Below are 15,114 nucleotides of genomic sequence, written 5' to 3' on the forward strand. Positions count from 1 at the left end.
GGCCAGGCCACAAGTCATTTCTGTGCCTCTTCCCTGCTCCTTCTCAGCATTTGAACATCATTTGACTAGTGTGAACAAGAGTCTATACTGGGGAGAGCCCAGGGTGAGAGAGTCACTAGACTCTTGTCAAGGCTGCTTCCCTACTCTGAACTTTAGGGTACAAATGTGGGGGCCTGCATGAAAACTGCTAAGCTTAACTACCAGCTTAGATCTGGTCCACTGCCACCATTCCCAAGTGGATTCCCTTCCCTGGGAAGCCTTGAGAAACCTTTCACCAATTCACTGGTGAATACAGATCCAACCCCCTTGGATCTAAAAACAAGGAGAAATTAACCATCCCCCTCCTTCCTCCCACCAACTCCTGGTGGATCAAGTTCCAAACCTCTTGGATCTTAAAACAAGGAGAAATCAATCAGGTTCTTAAAAAGAAGGCTTTTAATTAAAGAAAAAAGGTAAAAAACATCTCTGTAAAATCAGGATGGAAAATAACTTTACAGGGTAATCAAACTTAAAGAGCAATAGGCCAGAGCAAAACGCTGCGTTAGAAATCGGATTCAAAGTACAGCAAACAGAGGTAAACACTCTAGTAAAAGGTACATTTACATGTTGAGAAAACAAAGTAAAAACTAACACGGCTTGCCTGGCTGTTTACTTACAAGTTTGAAATATGAGAGACTTGTTCAGAAAGATGTGGAGAACCTGGATTGATGTCTGGTCCCTCTCAGTCCCAAGAGCGAATGACTTCCCAAACAAAGAGCACAAACAAAAGCCTTCCCCCCAACCAAGATTTGAAAGTATCTTGTCCCCTTTTTGGTCCTTTGGGTCAGGTGTCAGCCAGGTTATCCGAGCTTCTTAACCCTTTACAGGTAAAAGGATTTTGGAGTCTCTGGCCAGGAGGGATTTTATAGTACTGTACACAGCAGAGCTGTTACCCTTCCCTTTATAGTTATGACAACTCTGGTTATACAGTGCTCTGTATACATCTGTGAAGCAGGAGTGATGAAACCCCAGTCACAGCCGGGGTCCAGCCCCAGAGAGCGCCAGCCTGGCCCTGGGGGGTGGGGGTGGGAGGGCGACATGGAGAGCAGTTTGGTCCGATGGAGAGCATTGCTGCCAGGTGGCTCATGGGGAGGGGAGGGGGTGGGCTGTGGTGTATGAAGAGTTCAGGTTGTTTTGGGGTAGCCATGTTCAGGGGGGAGTTGGGGTGTGGGTGGGACCCCAAGTTGGGGGGAATGGTGCAGGGGAACCCTGGGTTTGGCAGGGAGCCCCCAGTCAGCAAAACAGCTGAGCGAGCTGGTTGCCCGGGACAGGCTGAGGATGTCCCCGCTTGCAACGTCATGCTCCAGCCTGGCGAGGGATGGCTGGCTGGGGAGGGCACCAAGCGCAGCCTGCAATGGGCAGAGTGGGGGTGGGGGTGGCTCCCAGCACGGACAGCGGAGATGGGAGGCGGGAAGGGGAGAGGTCAGTGCCCTGGGCAGGGGGATCCCCCGCTCCCCCACTGCAAAACAGCACACCCCCACCTCACCACCAGCAACCGAGATGGAGGGGACAGCTTAGTGCACGGGGGGGCGGGGTCCCTGATACTCCCAACTGCAAAATAGCAACCCCCTCCCCCCTGTCTGCACCCCAGATGCTGAGGAGGGAGGAGGAAACCTTCCAGCTGCACCTCAGCGGCTCCCAGCTTCCCTCCCCCTGAAAACATCCCTCTTTCCAAACCTGCCCCCCAAACTCCCCCCTACGCACGCTCTCCATGCAGGCTCTGTCAGGAAGGCCAATTAGACAGGGCCTTGTGTCCTGGGGATGCACTGAAGGGCCATGGTCAGGAGGGGACTGGAAAGATGCAGTTTTGGGGGGGGGCAATGCCCCTTCACATTCCCCCCCATCTTCACCCCTGCCAGTGGACCAGCCAGGACTACGTCATGGCCCATCTTTGGGCTACAGCCCACGATTTGGAAGCCCTGCCTGAGGGTGAACTTCATCAGGCCCAGCTGACTTGTTCTTTAGCCTGTTCTTTCCGTGTTCGGGGGCGGGGGAGGGGGCGTGCTCCTGCCCCTGGCTGTTAGCATTAATGGTGTTCAGCATCTGGTCACAATGAACTTTGATTGAAGTGACTGAAGCCAAACAGGCAGGAAATGCTCAGAGATGCTCAGAGGACGTCAGCCTGACAGATAAATACACTGCTAGGAGCTGGATTATACCATGTGATGGGTGGAGTTAAAATCTCATTGACACAGCTGTGAGGATGCACTCTTCATTTAAGACAGCTGGAAGCAACAGGTAACGGGGGCCTCGTGTAGAACAAGCCATGATGGCGTGTGCCCAGAAACTAGCCCCAGGTGGGCAGAGGGTGCCACCGAGTATCGTTCTGAGCTGGTGCGTGTGTGACAGAGACAAGCCGGGCAGTGCAGCCAGGACACGGAGGCAGAGCAGGAAAGCCGAGCAGAGCCTGTGAGCATGGTGTGATCTTGGGAGGAGCATAGAGAGCTTTTGGGTTCAGGAGCTGGCTAAAAAGGCTTGGAGCTGAGAGCAGGGAGGCTAATCCCTGCTGTTGGTTCCTGCTGTGTTTGGAGAAGCAGGACTCTGTATGTTCCTTGTCAATAAACAAGACATCAAAAAATTACCAGACTCCACTGCCAATTTCTGCTCCCCACTGGAACATCCCCAGGGCCCCAAACTTTAACTAGCCCCTTGGGTGAAGAGGGACACCAATATCTTTATTGTGTGGTTTCGTTGCACGTCTATCTAATCTCAGTGGTTTATCAGCAACTAATTACTGTTGCAATGTTTTCTCATGTAATAACCATATTTATTAAAAACACAGAGGGCAGGTTTTTGAACCCAAACTCACCGCTGCTAATACATGCAGGATTCAGATGTAAAGTCCTGGCTTTAAGTCATCCCCCATTTAAATGCTCAATGACAGTTGCTAGAAATCCAGTGTCATGATTCATTGATCACTAATGCCAAGGGGCAGTGGCAGGGCTGGGAGAAGCAGAGGTTAATGTGGGTCTAAAGTCGTAGTGAGTGACATGGCTTCCAGCGAGGCAGAGTGGAAGTGGGGGTCCAGTTATACACACCAATCACACTCTTCGTGTCATTCGAACGCACCGGCGGGATCGGCTCTCAGCATTTATTCCAGGGGATTTACCGTGCAGAAGCCAACAGGGAAGGGGGTGAGCAGAGTGGAGGCATTTCAGGGACTGCACTGATTAGGTGGGGGCTGACGCGCCGTGTCTGATCTAATATTGTCTCCCCTTCTCAGCGGCGCCGGCTCCCAAGGAGGATGGGCTCCTCCTGCCGGACCCAGCACACGTCTGTTGGCTTAACCAGGATGAGGGAAGACTTGCACTCCCCACTCTTACAGAACCCTGCCCAGTAGATGTAGCCTTTCCCATTGAGCAGGACGTTCTGACACTTGTCGTACCACCAGCCTCCATAGCTACTTGCGCAATTCCCACTGGCCTGGTCCTGATCCTTGTCAGTCGTGCTGAACTTCATGTTGTCGTGTATGCCCCCCAGGCCGGAGTGGTAGGTGGTGAGATAGTCCTCGCCGTCCCCAGAGTACCTGCCCAGCCTCAGCGGGTACCCGCTCAGCTCATCCTCGACACTGAAGATGTCGTACTCTGCGTAGCGGGTGTTGTTGGATTTGTCCTCCACCACAAAGCGGACCTTGTAGGTGTTCTGCCGCGTGAGCAGGGACAGGTACTCGTTGCCCAGCCAGTAATCCTGCTGCACGTTCCCAAAGCCGTACTTGTAGGTGCTCCAGGACTCCAGGTGATCTCTGTGTTGTAAGAATTTCTCTGGACAACGGTCCAGCCTTTGCCTTCGGTGTCCATGTCAGGGGGACTGAGTCATCTATCTGCCGCCCCGACCGGGAAAACCGAGAGGTCTGCTGCTTGCCAGGAGCTAGGATACACGACGTGACGGAGAGACTGCCGAGACTCATCAAGCCCTCGGATCGCTACCCCTTCCTGCTTCTCCACGTGGGCACCAATGATACTGCCAAGAATGACCTTGAGCGGATCACTGCAGACTACGTGGCTCTGGGAAGAAGGATAAAGGAGTTTGAGGCGCAAGTGGTGTTCTCGTCCATCCTCCCTGTGCAAGGAAAAGGCCGGGGTAGAGACCGTCGAATCGTGGAAGTCAACGAATGGCTACGCAGGTGGTGTCGGAGAGAAGGCTTTGGATTCTTCGACCATGGGATGGTGTTCCAAGAAGAAGGAGTGCTAGGCAGAGACGGGCTCCACCTAACGAAGAGAGGGAAGAGCATCTTCGCCAGCAGGCTGGCTAACCTAGTGAGGAGGGCTTTAAACTAGGTTCACCGGGGGAAGGAGACCAAAGCCCTGAGGTAAGTGGGGAAATGGGATCCTGGGAGGAAGCACAAGCAGGAGAGCGCAAGAGGGGAGGACTCCTGTCTCATGCTGAGAAAGAGGGACGATCGATGAGTTATCTTAAGTGCCTATACACAAATGCAAGAAGCCTGGGAAACAAGCAGGGAGAACTGGAAGTCCTGGCACAGTCAGGGAACTATGATGCGATTGGAATAACAGAGACTTGGTGGGATAACTCACATGACTGGAGTACTGTCATGGATGGATATAAACTGTTCAGGAAGGACAGGCAGGGCAGAAAAGGTGGGGGAGTTGCGTTGTATGTAAGAGAGGAGTATGACTGCTCAGAGCTCCGGTATGATACTGCAGAAAAACCTGAGAGTCTCTGGATAAAGTTGAGAAGTGTGAGCAACAAGGGTGATGTCGTGGTTGGAGTCTGCTATAGACCACCAGACCAGGGGGATGAGGTGGACGAGGCTTTCTTCTGGCAACTAGCAGAAGTTGCTAGATCGCAGGCCCTGGTTCTCATGGGAGACTTTAATCACCCTGATATCTGCTGGGAGAGCAATACAGCGGTGCACAGGCAATCCAGGAAATTCTTGGATAGTGTAGGGGACAATTTCCTTGTGCAAGTGCTGGAGGAACCAACTAGGGGCAAAGCTTTTCTTGACCTGCTACTCACAAACAGAGAAGAACTAGTAGGGGAAGCAAAAGTGGATGGGAACCTGGGAGGCAGTGACCATGAGATGGTCGAGTTCAGGATCCTGACACAAGGAAGAAAGGAGAGCAGCAGAATACGGACCCTGGACTTCAGAAAAGCAGACTTTGACTCCCTCAGGGAACAGATGGGCAGGATCCCCTGGGAGAATAACATGAAGGGCAAAGGGGTCCAGGAGAGCTGGCTGTATTTTAAAGAATCCTTATTGAGGTTGCAGGAACAAACCATCCCGATGTGTAGAAAGAATAGTAAATATGGCAGGCGACCAGCTTGGCTAAACAGTGAAATCCTTGCTGATCTTAAACGCAAAAAAGAAGCTTACAAGAAGTGGAAGATTGGACAAATGACCAGGGAGGAGTATAAAAATATTGCTCAGGCGTGCAGGAGTGAAATCAGGAAGGCCAAATCACACTTGGAGTTGCAGTTAGCAAGAGATGTTAAGAGTAACAAGAAGGGTTTCTTCAGGTATGTTAGCAACAAGAAGAAAATCAAGGAAAGTGTGGGCCCCTTACTGAATGAGGGAGGCAACCTAGTGACCGAGGATGTGGAAAAAGCTAATGTACTCAATGATTTTTTTGCCTCTGTCTTCACGAACAAGGTCAGCTCCCAGACTGCTGCACTGGGCAGTACAGCATGGGGAGAAGGTGACCAACCCTCTGTGGAGAAAGAAGTGGTTCGGGACTATTTAGAAAAACTGGACGTGCACAAGTCCATGGGGCCGGATGCGCTGCATCCGAGGGTGCTAAAGGAGTTGGCGGGTGAGATTGCAGAGCCATTAGCCATTATTTTTGAAAACTCATGGCGATCGGGGGAGGTCCCAGATGACTGGAAAAAGGCTAATGTAGTGCCCATCTTTAAAAAAGGGAAGAAGGAGGATCCGGGGAACTACAGGCCAGTCAGCCTCACCTCAGTCCCTGGAAAAATCATGGAGCAGGTCCTCAAGGAATCAATTATGAAACATTTAGAGGAGAGGAAAGTGATCAGGAACAGTCAGCATGGATTCACGAAGGGGAAGTCGTGCCTGACTAACCTAATTGCCTTCTATGATGAGATAACTGGCTCTGTGGATGAGGGGAAAGCAGTGGATGTGTTATTCCTTGACTTTAGCAAAGCTTTTGATACGGTCTCCCACAGTATTCTTGCCGCCAAGTTAAAAAAGTATGGGCTGGATGAATGGACTGTAAGGTGGATAGAAAGCTGGCTAGATCGTCGGGCTCAATGGGTAGTGATCAATGGCTCCATGTCTAGTTGGCACCCGGTTTCAAGCGGAGTGCCCCAAGGGTCGGTCCTGGGGCCGGTTTTGTTTAATATCTTTATTAATGATCTGGAGGATGGTGTGGACTGCACTCTCAGCAAGTTTGCAGATGACACTAAACTGGGAGGCGTGGTAGATACACTAGAGGGTAGGGATCGGATACAGAGGGACCTAGACAAATTAGAAGATTGGGCCGGAAAAAACCTGATGAGGTTCAACAAGGACAAGTGCAGAGTCCTGCACTTAGGACGGAAGAATCCCATGCACTGCTACAGACTAGGGACCGAATGGCTAGGTAGCAGTTCTGCAGAAAAGGACCTAGGGGTCACAGTGGACGAGAAGCTGGATATGAGTCAACAGTGTGCTCTTGTTGCCAAGAAGGCTAACGGCATTTTGGGCTGTATAAGTAGGGGCATTGCCAGCAGATCGAGGGACCTGATCGTTCCCCTTTATTCGACATTGGTGAGGCCTCATCTGGAATACTGTGTCCAGTTTTGGGCCCCACACTACAAGAAGGATGTGGAAAAATTGGAAAGAGTCCAGCGGAGGGCAACAAAAATGATTAGGGGTCTGGAGCACATGACTTATGAGGAGAGGCTGAGGGAACTGGGATTGTTTAGTCTCCAGAAGAGAAGAATGAGAGGGGATTTGATAGCAGCCTTCAACTACCTGAAGGGGGGTTCCAAAGAGGATGGAGCTCGGCTGTTCTCAGTGGTGGCAGATGACAGAACAAGGAGCAATGGTCTCAAGTTGCAGTGGGGGAGGTCCAGGTTGGATATCAGGAAAAACTATTTCACTAGGAGGGTGGTGAAACACTGGAATGCGTTACCTAGGGAGGTGGTGGAGTCTCCTTCCTTGGAGGTTTTTAAGGCCCAGCTTGACAAAGCCCTGGCTGGGATGATTTAGCTGGGAATTGGTCCTGCTTTGAGCAGGGGGTTGGACTAGATGACCTCTTGAGGTCCCTTCCAACTCTGATATTCTATGATTCTATGATTCACACCACTCGAGGGGGAGAGCCTGCCGGCTGGATGACATGGACGCCGCTGGGACTGTCCCTGGGAATGTTGCTGCAGTCTTTGGGGAACCCTGAAATGCCACGAACATCAGGTTAAGGGGGCAGGTGGGGGTGGGGGAGTGAGCGCTAGCTAGCTCGATCAAATCAGCCTGGGGTAACTGGAGGCTGGGTTTTTAGAGGCAGGTCCTGTGTATTTCACAATACTACAGCCACAGAATCCGCCCCGGCCATTCCTGGCCACAGAATCCGACTCCAGATCTTACACTTTCATTTTACCAATAAAATAAAATAAGAATAGTTTCTTGCTCTGCTGGTTTTGAAGAAACCTTGAAGAGATGAATCAAGTGTAAACCAAGGCTCTGTATCCTTCCTGAGTCCGTACTGCTGAAGAAATCGTTTGGGGAGGGTGGGGGAGACGCTGCCAGATCCATCTCAGCGAATGTCAATTATGAAACCCATCAGTGACAATTTAAATGGGAGTTTTCAAAGAGCCTAAGGGAGTTTGACACCCGACTGTGATTGGAATTCAGTGGGATTTAGGCACCCAACTCCCTGTGGTGCCTTTGAAAATTCCAGACATCCTATTGAGGGGCTTGTCTTTGGGGCGGAAATTGTCCCGAACTATCCTGGTAGAATGAGAGCACTGTGGTTATACTGCCCCTCCCCAGGGTCCTCCCTCGAGCCTGAGCCCCCCAGCTCCCCTACCCCGCAGACAATCCCACTGTGTGCCCCTCCCCCATAGCTGAGCCGAGGGGGAGGAGCTGCTGAGCACTGCGGGGGCAGGGGCTCAGGGCCACCTCTGGAGCTGGTTCGGCCCCTGGCCTGCCTGGGCAAGCCCCTGAGCAGCTCCCAGAGCCGCTGGAGGTGTGGGGAGAAGGGAATGAAAACCCCTGACAAGGAGGAACTGGCTCTCCCTGCTGCCTGGACTCTGGGGGCAAGGCTTCTAGGCATGAGCGAGAGATCCCCAGCTGTTAGCTGGGGCTAGCCCTAGTATAGGAGTTGGTGAGATGGAAGGGTAGAACTCCCAGCCAATTTGGGGGGGGTGCCTGGTTCCCAAACGCTGCCCTGCGGTTGGCACCAGCGCTCTTCAGTCACTGCCGGCGGCTTGGCAGCCGTTACCGGAGAAAGGGATAAAGAAGCTGTGTAAAGCAAACAGGCAGTCGAGCAGCACCTCCCCGACCCCGGCTGGCCCATTCCCAGGCGCTGGAGGCCTGCGAATGGGAGTAGTGGGGTCACTAGCGCAGGCCGGCCTTGCGATCCCTTTGGAGAACTCAGCGTTCCTTGGGGCCCAGCGCTGGCGGGGGGGCTGGAAGGTGCATTCAGTGGATAAGTGGATCTAGGGGTGACCCCGGCATGGGGGAGAGGAGCAGAATCAGGCCCACGATGCCCTGATCTCGGATATAGCAGATGATAGAAGCTCTCCGACGGGTTCTCTACTCACCCCTCTCGACCTTCTTGTGGGCCAGGCCCCGTTGCCCTGCACGGGGGCTACGCAAAGGAGCGCCAAAGAGGATGGAGCTCGGCTGTTCTCAGTGGTGGCAGACGACAGAACAAGGAGCAATGGTCTCAAGTTGCAGTGGGGGAGGTCCAGATTGGATATCAGGAAAAACTATTTCACTAGGAGGGTGGTGAAACACTGGAATGCGTTACCTAGGGAGGTGGTGGAGTCTCCTTCCTTGGAGGTTTTTAAGGCCCGGCTTGACAAAGCCCTGGCTGGGATGATTTAGCTGGGAATTGGTCCTGCTTTGAGCAGGGGGTTGGACTAGATGACCTCTTGAGGTCCCTTCCAACTCTGATATTCTATGATTCTATGATTCCCTACAGGTGAGAGCCCAGCAGCCCCTTTGGCCAGCTCCAGGCCTCTGCCCATTGGCTCTCTGGTTCCCATGTGGCTCCCCACACTCCTCCGTGGAGCAGCTGCTGTGGTCCCAAGCCCTGTCCCCTGGACCTCTGCCCACGGCCCCTTGGGGCTGCCAACTTATCTCCCCAAGGACAGCAGGGTGGAAAATTGGCTCCTGTCCCTTTCTCAGCCACCTCTTGACAGGGGTATATAAAGGGCTGCTGACCCCATTCGGTCTCCAGGACCCACGTAAGAAGCAGAATGGCTTTCCTCTGGTTCCTGCCCTGCCTCGCCTTCCTGGGCACTGCCCATGGTAAGTACCACTGGCCTTCTTCGATTGGCAGCAGGGGCTGGAGGGCCCAGATCTGGGGAAGAGTCTCTCTGCCACAGGGAGCTCCTGAGGCCCTGGCCTTGTCTCTACTTGCCCCAGCTGGAGAAACCCTGCTGATGGCACAGACGGATGCAGCCTACACCATGCTGTGCTCAACGGCACTTGCCACCCACCCCCCCAGCCCATCCTGCCCCCCATGGCGGCTGTACAGCCCTGGCCCTGGGGGATGTGCCCAGGTGAATTGGAGTGGGCAGTGTATGCCCATGGCTGTAGCGAAGGCCCCCAGCCACCAACTGCTCCCCTGGCTGCCGCCCCACTGGTGCGGTGCCCCACGGAGTAGCCCGGGCCCTAGCCCTGTGCTCCCTCCCTGCTGGACCCCGGGAGCTGTGGGTAACTCCTCTCCTTCCCTCCCCCAGGCTGCGGCCTCCCTGCCATCCAGCCTGCCATCAGTGGCTATGCTCGAATTGTGAACGGTGAGACGGCGGTTCCTGGATCCTGGCCCTGGCAGGTCTCCCTACAGGTGAGAGCCCAGCAGCCCCTTCGGCCAGGCCGGGGCCCCTGTGGGGAGCAAAGCTGGGGGGAAAGGCAGGAAGGCCTGGCCCTTAGAGGACCTGGGATGGGGGTGATTTCATGGTGTCCCAGGGCAGCTAGGCAGCATCTCAGTGCTAGTGGGGATTCATCTGACAGGTCCTGCACATGCCCTTCACCGTGGTATCTGCCCCCTCCCACACACACAGCTGCTCCCTGGGATATCTGCCTCCATGCTCTGTGTGCATTTCCCAGCAGCACTGGCTGGGCTGCCCCTGGCTGCTCAGATTGGCTCCAGTGTGTAGGTGGATTCCCAGCCTCCCTGCCCCCATTTGGTGCCTGCTCTGCTGTGGGACAGGGGCCTGTTACCCCAGGGCAGCATCCGCCGACGGGAAGCGCTGCCCGAGACAGTGGGATGAACTAACCTGGCTTCTCTGCACTCCAAAGGCACCTGCCAGGAGCCTTTCCCTGGCCCTGCCCAGGGCCGCCCAGAGGATTCAGGGGGCCTGGGGCAAAGCAATTTCACGGGCCCCTTCCATAAAAAAAAGTTGCAATACTATAGAATACTATATTCTTGTGGGGGCGTGGGACAAATTGCCCCACTTGCCCCCCCCCCGGGCAGCCCTGGCCCTGCCCCCAGAGAGCCACAGCTCCAGTGCACGGCCCTGGTGGGAATCCTTCCCCTGCCCAGAGTCCGCTTCTCTCCTGCCACTCCCAGCCCCTTCCGGGCATCGCAGGCCCAGGCTCCCCTCCAAGCACACGGGCTCAGCAGAGATCCCTGTGGGGTGGGGCAGGCCTGCCCCTGCTGCAGTCTGTGCCCAACAGGGCCTGGCAGATGGGGCAGAGGGCATTGGATGCCCAGAGAGGGTGCCCACTTCCCAGGGATGGGTCTCAGCCATCTGCTCCCCCTTAGTTTGATGCTCTGGCCCCAATTCCCCTCCCCGGGTTCCTGGCAGCCCCAGCCAGGCAGAGTGGGGGGGTCCCCGGCACGTGGCTGTCGTGGGCCGGCTCAGTCACCGCTTGCATTCCCCCTCCCCACAGGACAACACCGGCTTCCATTTCTGCGGCGGCTCCCTGATCAGCGAGAACTGGGTGGTGACCGCTGCTCACTGCGGCGTCAGGTAGAACCGAGGCAGGAGCTGCAGGGCGCCAAGGCCCTAGGGTTGCCAACTTTCTAATTGCATAAAACCGAACATCCTTGCCCCTTCCCCGAGGCCCTGCCCCTTCTCACTCCATCCCCCCTCCCTCAGTCGCTTGCTCTCCCCCACCCTAACTTACTTTCACTGGGCTGGGACGGGGGTTGGGGTGCGGGAGGGATGAGGGCTCTGGCTGGGGGTGCGGGCCCTTGGGTGGGGCTGGGTAAGAGGAGTTTGAGGTGCAGGAGGGGGCTCCAGGCTGGAGTACGGGGTTGTGGGCTCCTGGAGCGGGCTCAGGGCAGGTGGTTGGGGTGTGGGTGGGGAGTATAGGGTCTTAGAGGGAGTTAGGGTGCAGGAGGGGGTCCTGACCTGGGGCAGGGAGTTCAGGGTTCGGGGTCTGGCCCAGTGGCACTTACATTAGATGGCTCCCAGTGGGTGGTGCAGTGGGGCTAAGGCAGGGTTCCTGCTTGCCCTGGCAGCGGCTCCACCCTGCTCCCAGAAGCGGCCGGACTAGACTGAGGCGTGCTGCCCATGCCTGCAGGTGCTGCCCCCGCAGCTCCAATTGACCATGGTTCCTGGCCAATGGGAGCTGCAGAGCCAGCGCTGGCAGCAGGGGCAGCACGTGGAGCTTCCCTAATCGCTCCTGCACCAAGGGGTCGAGGGACATATCGCCACTTCCGGGAGCCACACGGTGCCAGGGCAATCAGGGAGCCTGCCTGAGCCCTGCTGCACCACCGACCAGACTTTTAATGGCTCAGTCAGCGGCGCAGACCGGAGCCACCAGGGTCCCTTTTCAACCAGATGTTCCAGTCAAAAACCAGACGTCTGGTGACCCTACAAAGCCCAGGCTCTAGAGTGGGACGGGTGGGCAAGGGGACAAAGAGGGGATGGATGTGCCACGTGCACTGAGCCCTCCTGGCAGATACTGCTGGGGATGGGGCCCAGGCATCAGTGTCCTGACGAAGGGAGCTCTGCTCAGGGCACACATCCCTGGCTGCTTCTTTCAGCCTTGCAATCCTCTGCCTGGCTGGCAGTACCCTCAGCTGGTTCCAGGACTCCCACCAGCCCTGCCACAATTCCTGGGCACAGACCCCCCACGCCAGACCTGGGCAGTGCCCAGCGGAGGGGACGGAAGGTGCTGCAGGGAGACAGGCTTGCCCCACCGCTCCCTGAACTCAGGGCTTCCTTTTCTTCCCCCCGCAGCACAAGTCACCGTGTGGTTCTGGGGGAATTTAACCAACGTTCTCCGGCCGAGGATGTGCAAGTCCTGCAGATCGCCAAGGTAGGGGGCTGGCTGGTGCGGGGTCCCCCCGGGGGCTGCACATGTCCTCCCTCCATGGGCCTGGAACTCCAGTCCCCCAGTGACCCTTCGTGCCCACCTCAACCCCCGGTACACTCACAGGTCAGCCTGTGTCTTGTCTCACGGGAAGAGCTCCTCGGGGTCCTGCAGGGGATGGACGCGGTCTCTGGGGAGTCCTGCTCGAGGGGGGGGTGGACGTGGCCTATGTGGGTCCTGCTATGGGGTGGACGAGATATCGGTGGTGTCTCGTACAGGGGCTGGACGTGGTCTCATGCTCCTCTGTCTCCTGTGGCAGGTTTTCAAGAACCCCAGTTTCAGCATGTTAACCGTGAAGAACGACATCACCCTGCTGAAGCTGGCCTCCCCAGCCAAGCTGACAGCCCGCGTGTCCCCCGTGTGCCTTCCTGAGGCCACTGACGACTTCCCTGGAGGCCTGACCTGCGTGACCACAGGCTGGGGCCTGACTGATCCCAAGGGTAATGTCTCCGGGTGACTGTGCCGCTCTGGCTGCGTGGGAGAGAGAGCCCTGGAGCACGGAGGGGAACTCAGCTTAGCCGACTGATTTGACTGTGCCCCATCCCCTCACCTCAGCCCCCCGCCCCTCCCGGGTACATACTGGACTAGGAAAGGGGGCCGTACTCAGGACCCCCAGCTCTGAGCAGCCCTCTGCCCCCTCCGGCTAGAGTCCCAGGCAGGGCTGGCTCCAAGCACCAGCCCTCCAAGCATGGAGGGGGGCGGCGTTCAGTCGGGGAGAGCGGGGCCGCGGCCGGGCTCGCCGCCCTCCCCTGGTGCTCCGGCCGGCCGGGAAGAGCGGGGTCCCGTCCGGGCTCAGCGCCCTCCCGCCCCGTGCTCGGGGGGGGGGGGGGGGGGGCGGCGGGAGGCTTTTTTGCCTGGGGTGGGGAGCGGGAATCGCGGTGGGGGGGAATTGCCTGGGGTGGCAAAAAAGCCAGAGCCGGCCCTGGTCCCAGGCCCTGCCTTTCTCCCTGCCCCAAGCCAAACTCAGAGAATTTGACTGGAAGGCCCGAGGGGTCCCGCCTGACTGGACACAGCTGTCTTGTGTGTGCCCCAGGAGGGCAGGTGCAGGTGGGGCCCCTTCTTCTGCGGAGGGGCCCCAGGGGGAGCTCCCCAGGCCCCTCCCTCCCTGTTGAGGTCCCAGTGCCAGGCGAGGCCCAGGGGCTGCAGTGTCTGGGATTGGGGGCTGCCTCATGCTGCGTGGTTGACGCCATCTCCTGCCTGCCTTTTGTTTTCCAGCCCAGAACACCCCAGACCAGCTGCAGCAGGCAGCCCTGCCCCTGCTGACCAACACACAGTGCAAGACCTACTGGGGCTTCAGGATCGCTGACGTCATGATCTGCGCTGGTGCTGCTGGAGCTTCCTCTTGCATGGTACCCAGCTCTGCAGCACCGCAGCCCCCTGTGCCCACCTGTCTGGCCACACATCGCTCCTAGCTGCTGGCCCCCACTTTAGAACAGTCTCTAGGGGGAACCCTTGCAATGTGCCAGACCCCCAGGGGGTCTCACTCTCCAGCCACGACCCTGAGGGCCCCCAGATTCGCTCTTTCCCTGGAGCCCCGAGTCCGGTCTCCCAGAAGAGGGCTCCCTGGTGTCCCACTGCGTGTGCCTCTTCGCTCGCAGTCCTGCCCCAGATCCCCTCTCCAGCACCAACCCTCATAGTTCAGGCTCAGTGCCCCCTAACCAACCCAGTTCTTCCCCTTGTTCCTAGGGATCTCTGCATAACAGCTCCCAAAACTCAACTGGGCTCCCCAGCTCTGGGCCCTTCTCCCCAACAACGGCCTGCACCTTTAGCTAGTCCCACCAGCTCTGCTCTGCTCTGTGATGTGATCTGCCTCTGACCCCTACTTCTCTTTTTGCCCTGCCAGGCCCCCCCCCCAGATATCCTTTCTTAAGCCCACGTGGGAGGCAGCTGACCAGTCACAGGGGCCTGGGACTCTTCCCTCTTAAAGGACCAGTCTTCCTGCAACACCCCTTGTTTTCTTGACCGCGATTCCCGCTCCCCATCTCTCTCCCCAGCTCTAAGGCCTACAGTGGATATGTAGGGCCCCATCCAGACAAGCGCAGACTCGTTTGCATTCGGGGAACAGCTGGTAGATGAGCAGGTCCCCTTGCTTTGCACCCCCCTAGGAGGAAACGCCCCCCAACCTGCTGCTTGTCCTTGCAGGGTGACTCCGGCGGCCCCCTGGTGTGCCAGAAGGATGGTGCCTGGACCCTGGTGGGGATCGTCTCCTGGGGAAGCAGCACCTGCTCCCCCTCCACGCCCGGCGTTTACGCCCGCGTCACCAAGCTCAGGGCCTGGATCGACCAGACCATCGCGGCCAATTAACTCAGCTGCATGTTCTCAGCGGGATGGGTCAATAAAGGAATGTCAGAGACTGGCCATGCCCGTGTACTCCAGTCCTTGGCTCCTGGGCCACGACAGGGCTCATGGGAGGGGAGAAAGCTGGGGCAGTGGGGACCCCCTAGCATCGCCTGCTCTCGTCCCTGGGCTGGGAGAGTTTCACCTTGTAGCCCACTGTCCCTGGGGGTTCTCCAAAGCCCTTACAAGCTCTCTGGGATGCTGCAGGCTGGGCACCCCGAGGGCACCTGCAGAGGGGTCACAATGGGCTTGCGCAGGCCAGGCCAGGCCAGGGCTGTCATGCAAGG

The 15,114-nt window shown here is 57.1% G+C and overlaps 1 protein-coding gene and 1 long non-coding RNA gene across 2 annotated transcripts; one reads left to right on the forward strand and one right to left on the reverse strand.

Annotated features, from left to right (window-relative positions):
- Positions 1-412: 412 nt before the first annotated feature.
- LOC135975655 (uncharacterized) lies at positions 413-14,356 on the reverse strand. Its single transcript, XR_010592639.1, has 3 exons — positions 13,777-14,356; positions 8,761-12,740; positions 413-4,043 (listed from the first exon to the last, which is right to left on the reverse strand). It is a non-coding gene; the product is annotated as an uncharacterized LOC135975655 (long non-coding RNA).
- Positions 9,421-14,921, forward strand: LOC101951625 (chymotrypsinogen 2-like). Its single transcript, XM_065567448.1, has 7 exons — positions 9,421-9,472; positions 9,907-10,010; positions 11,060-11,139; positions 12,358-12,436; positions 12,750-12,935; positions 13,711-13,839; positions 14,633-14,921. Exons 1-7 carry the CDS (start codon positions 9,421-9,423, stop codon positions 14,792-14,794), a joined length of 792 nt encoding a protein of 263 aa, XP_065423520.1. The 3' UTR covers positions 14,795-14,921.
- The last annotated feature ends 193 nt before the right edge of the window (positions 14,922-15,114 follow it).

This window comes from Chrysemys picta, chromosome 14, assembly GCF_011386835.1.
Source record: "Chrysemys picta bellii isolate R12L10 chromosome 14, ASM1138683v2, whole genome shotgun sequence".
Taxonomy (NCBI): domain Eukaryota; kingdom Metazoa; phylum Chordata; order Testudines; family Emydidae; genus Chrysemys; species Chrysemys picta.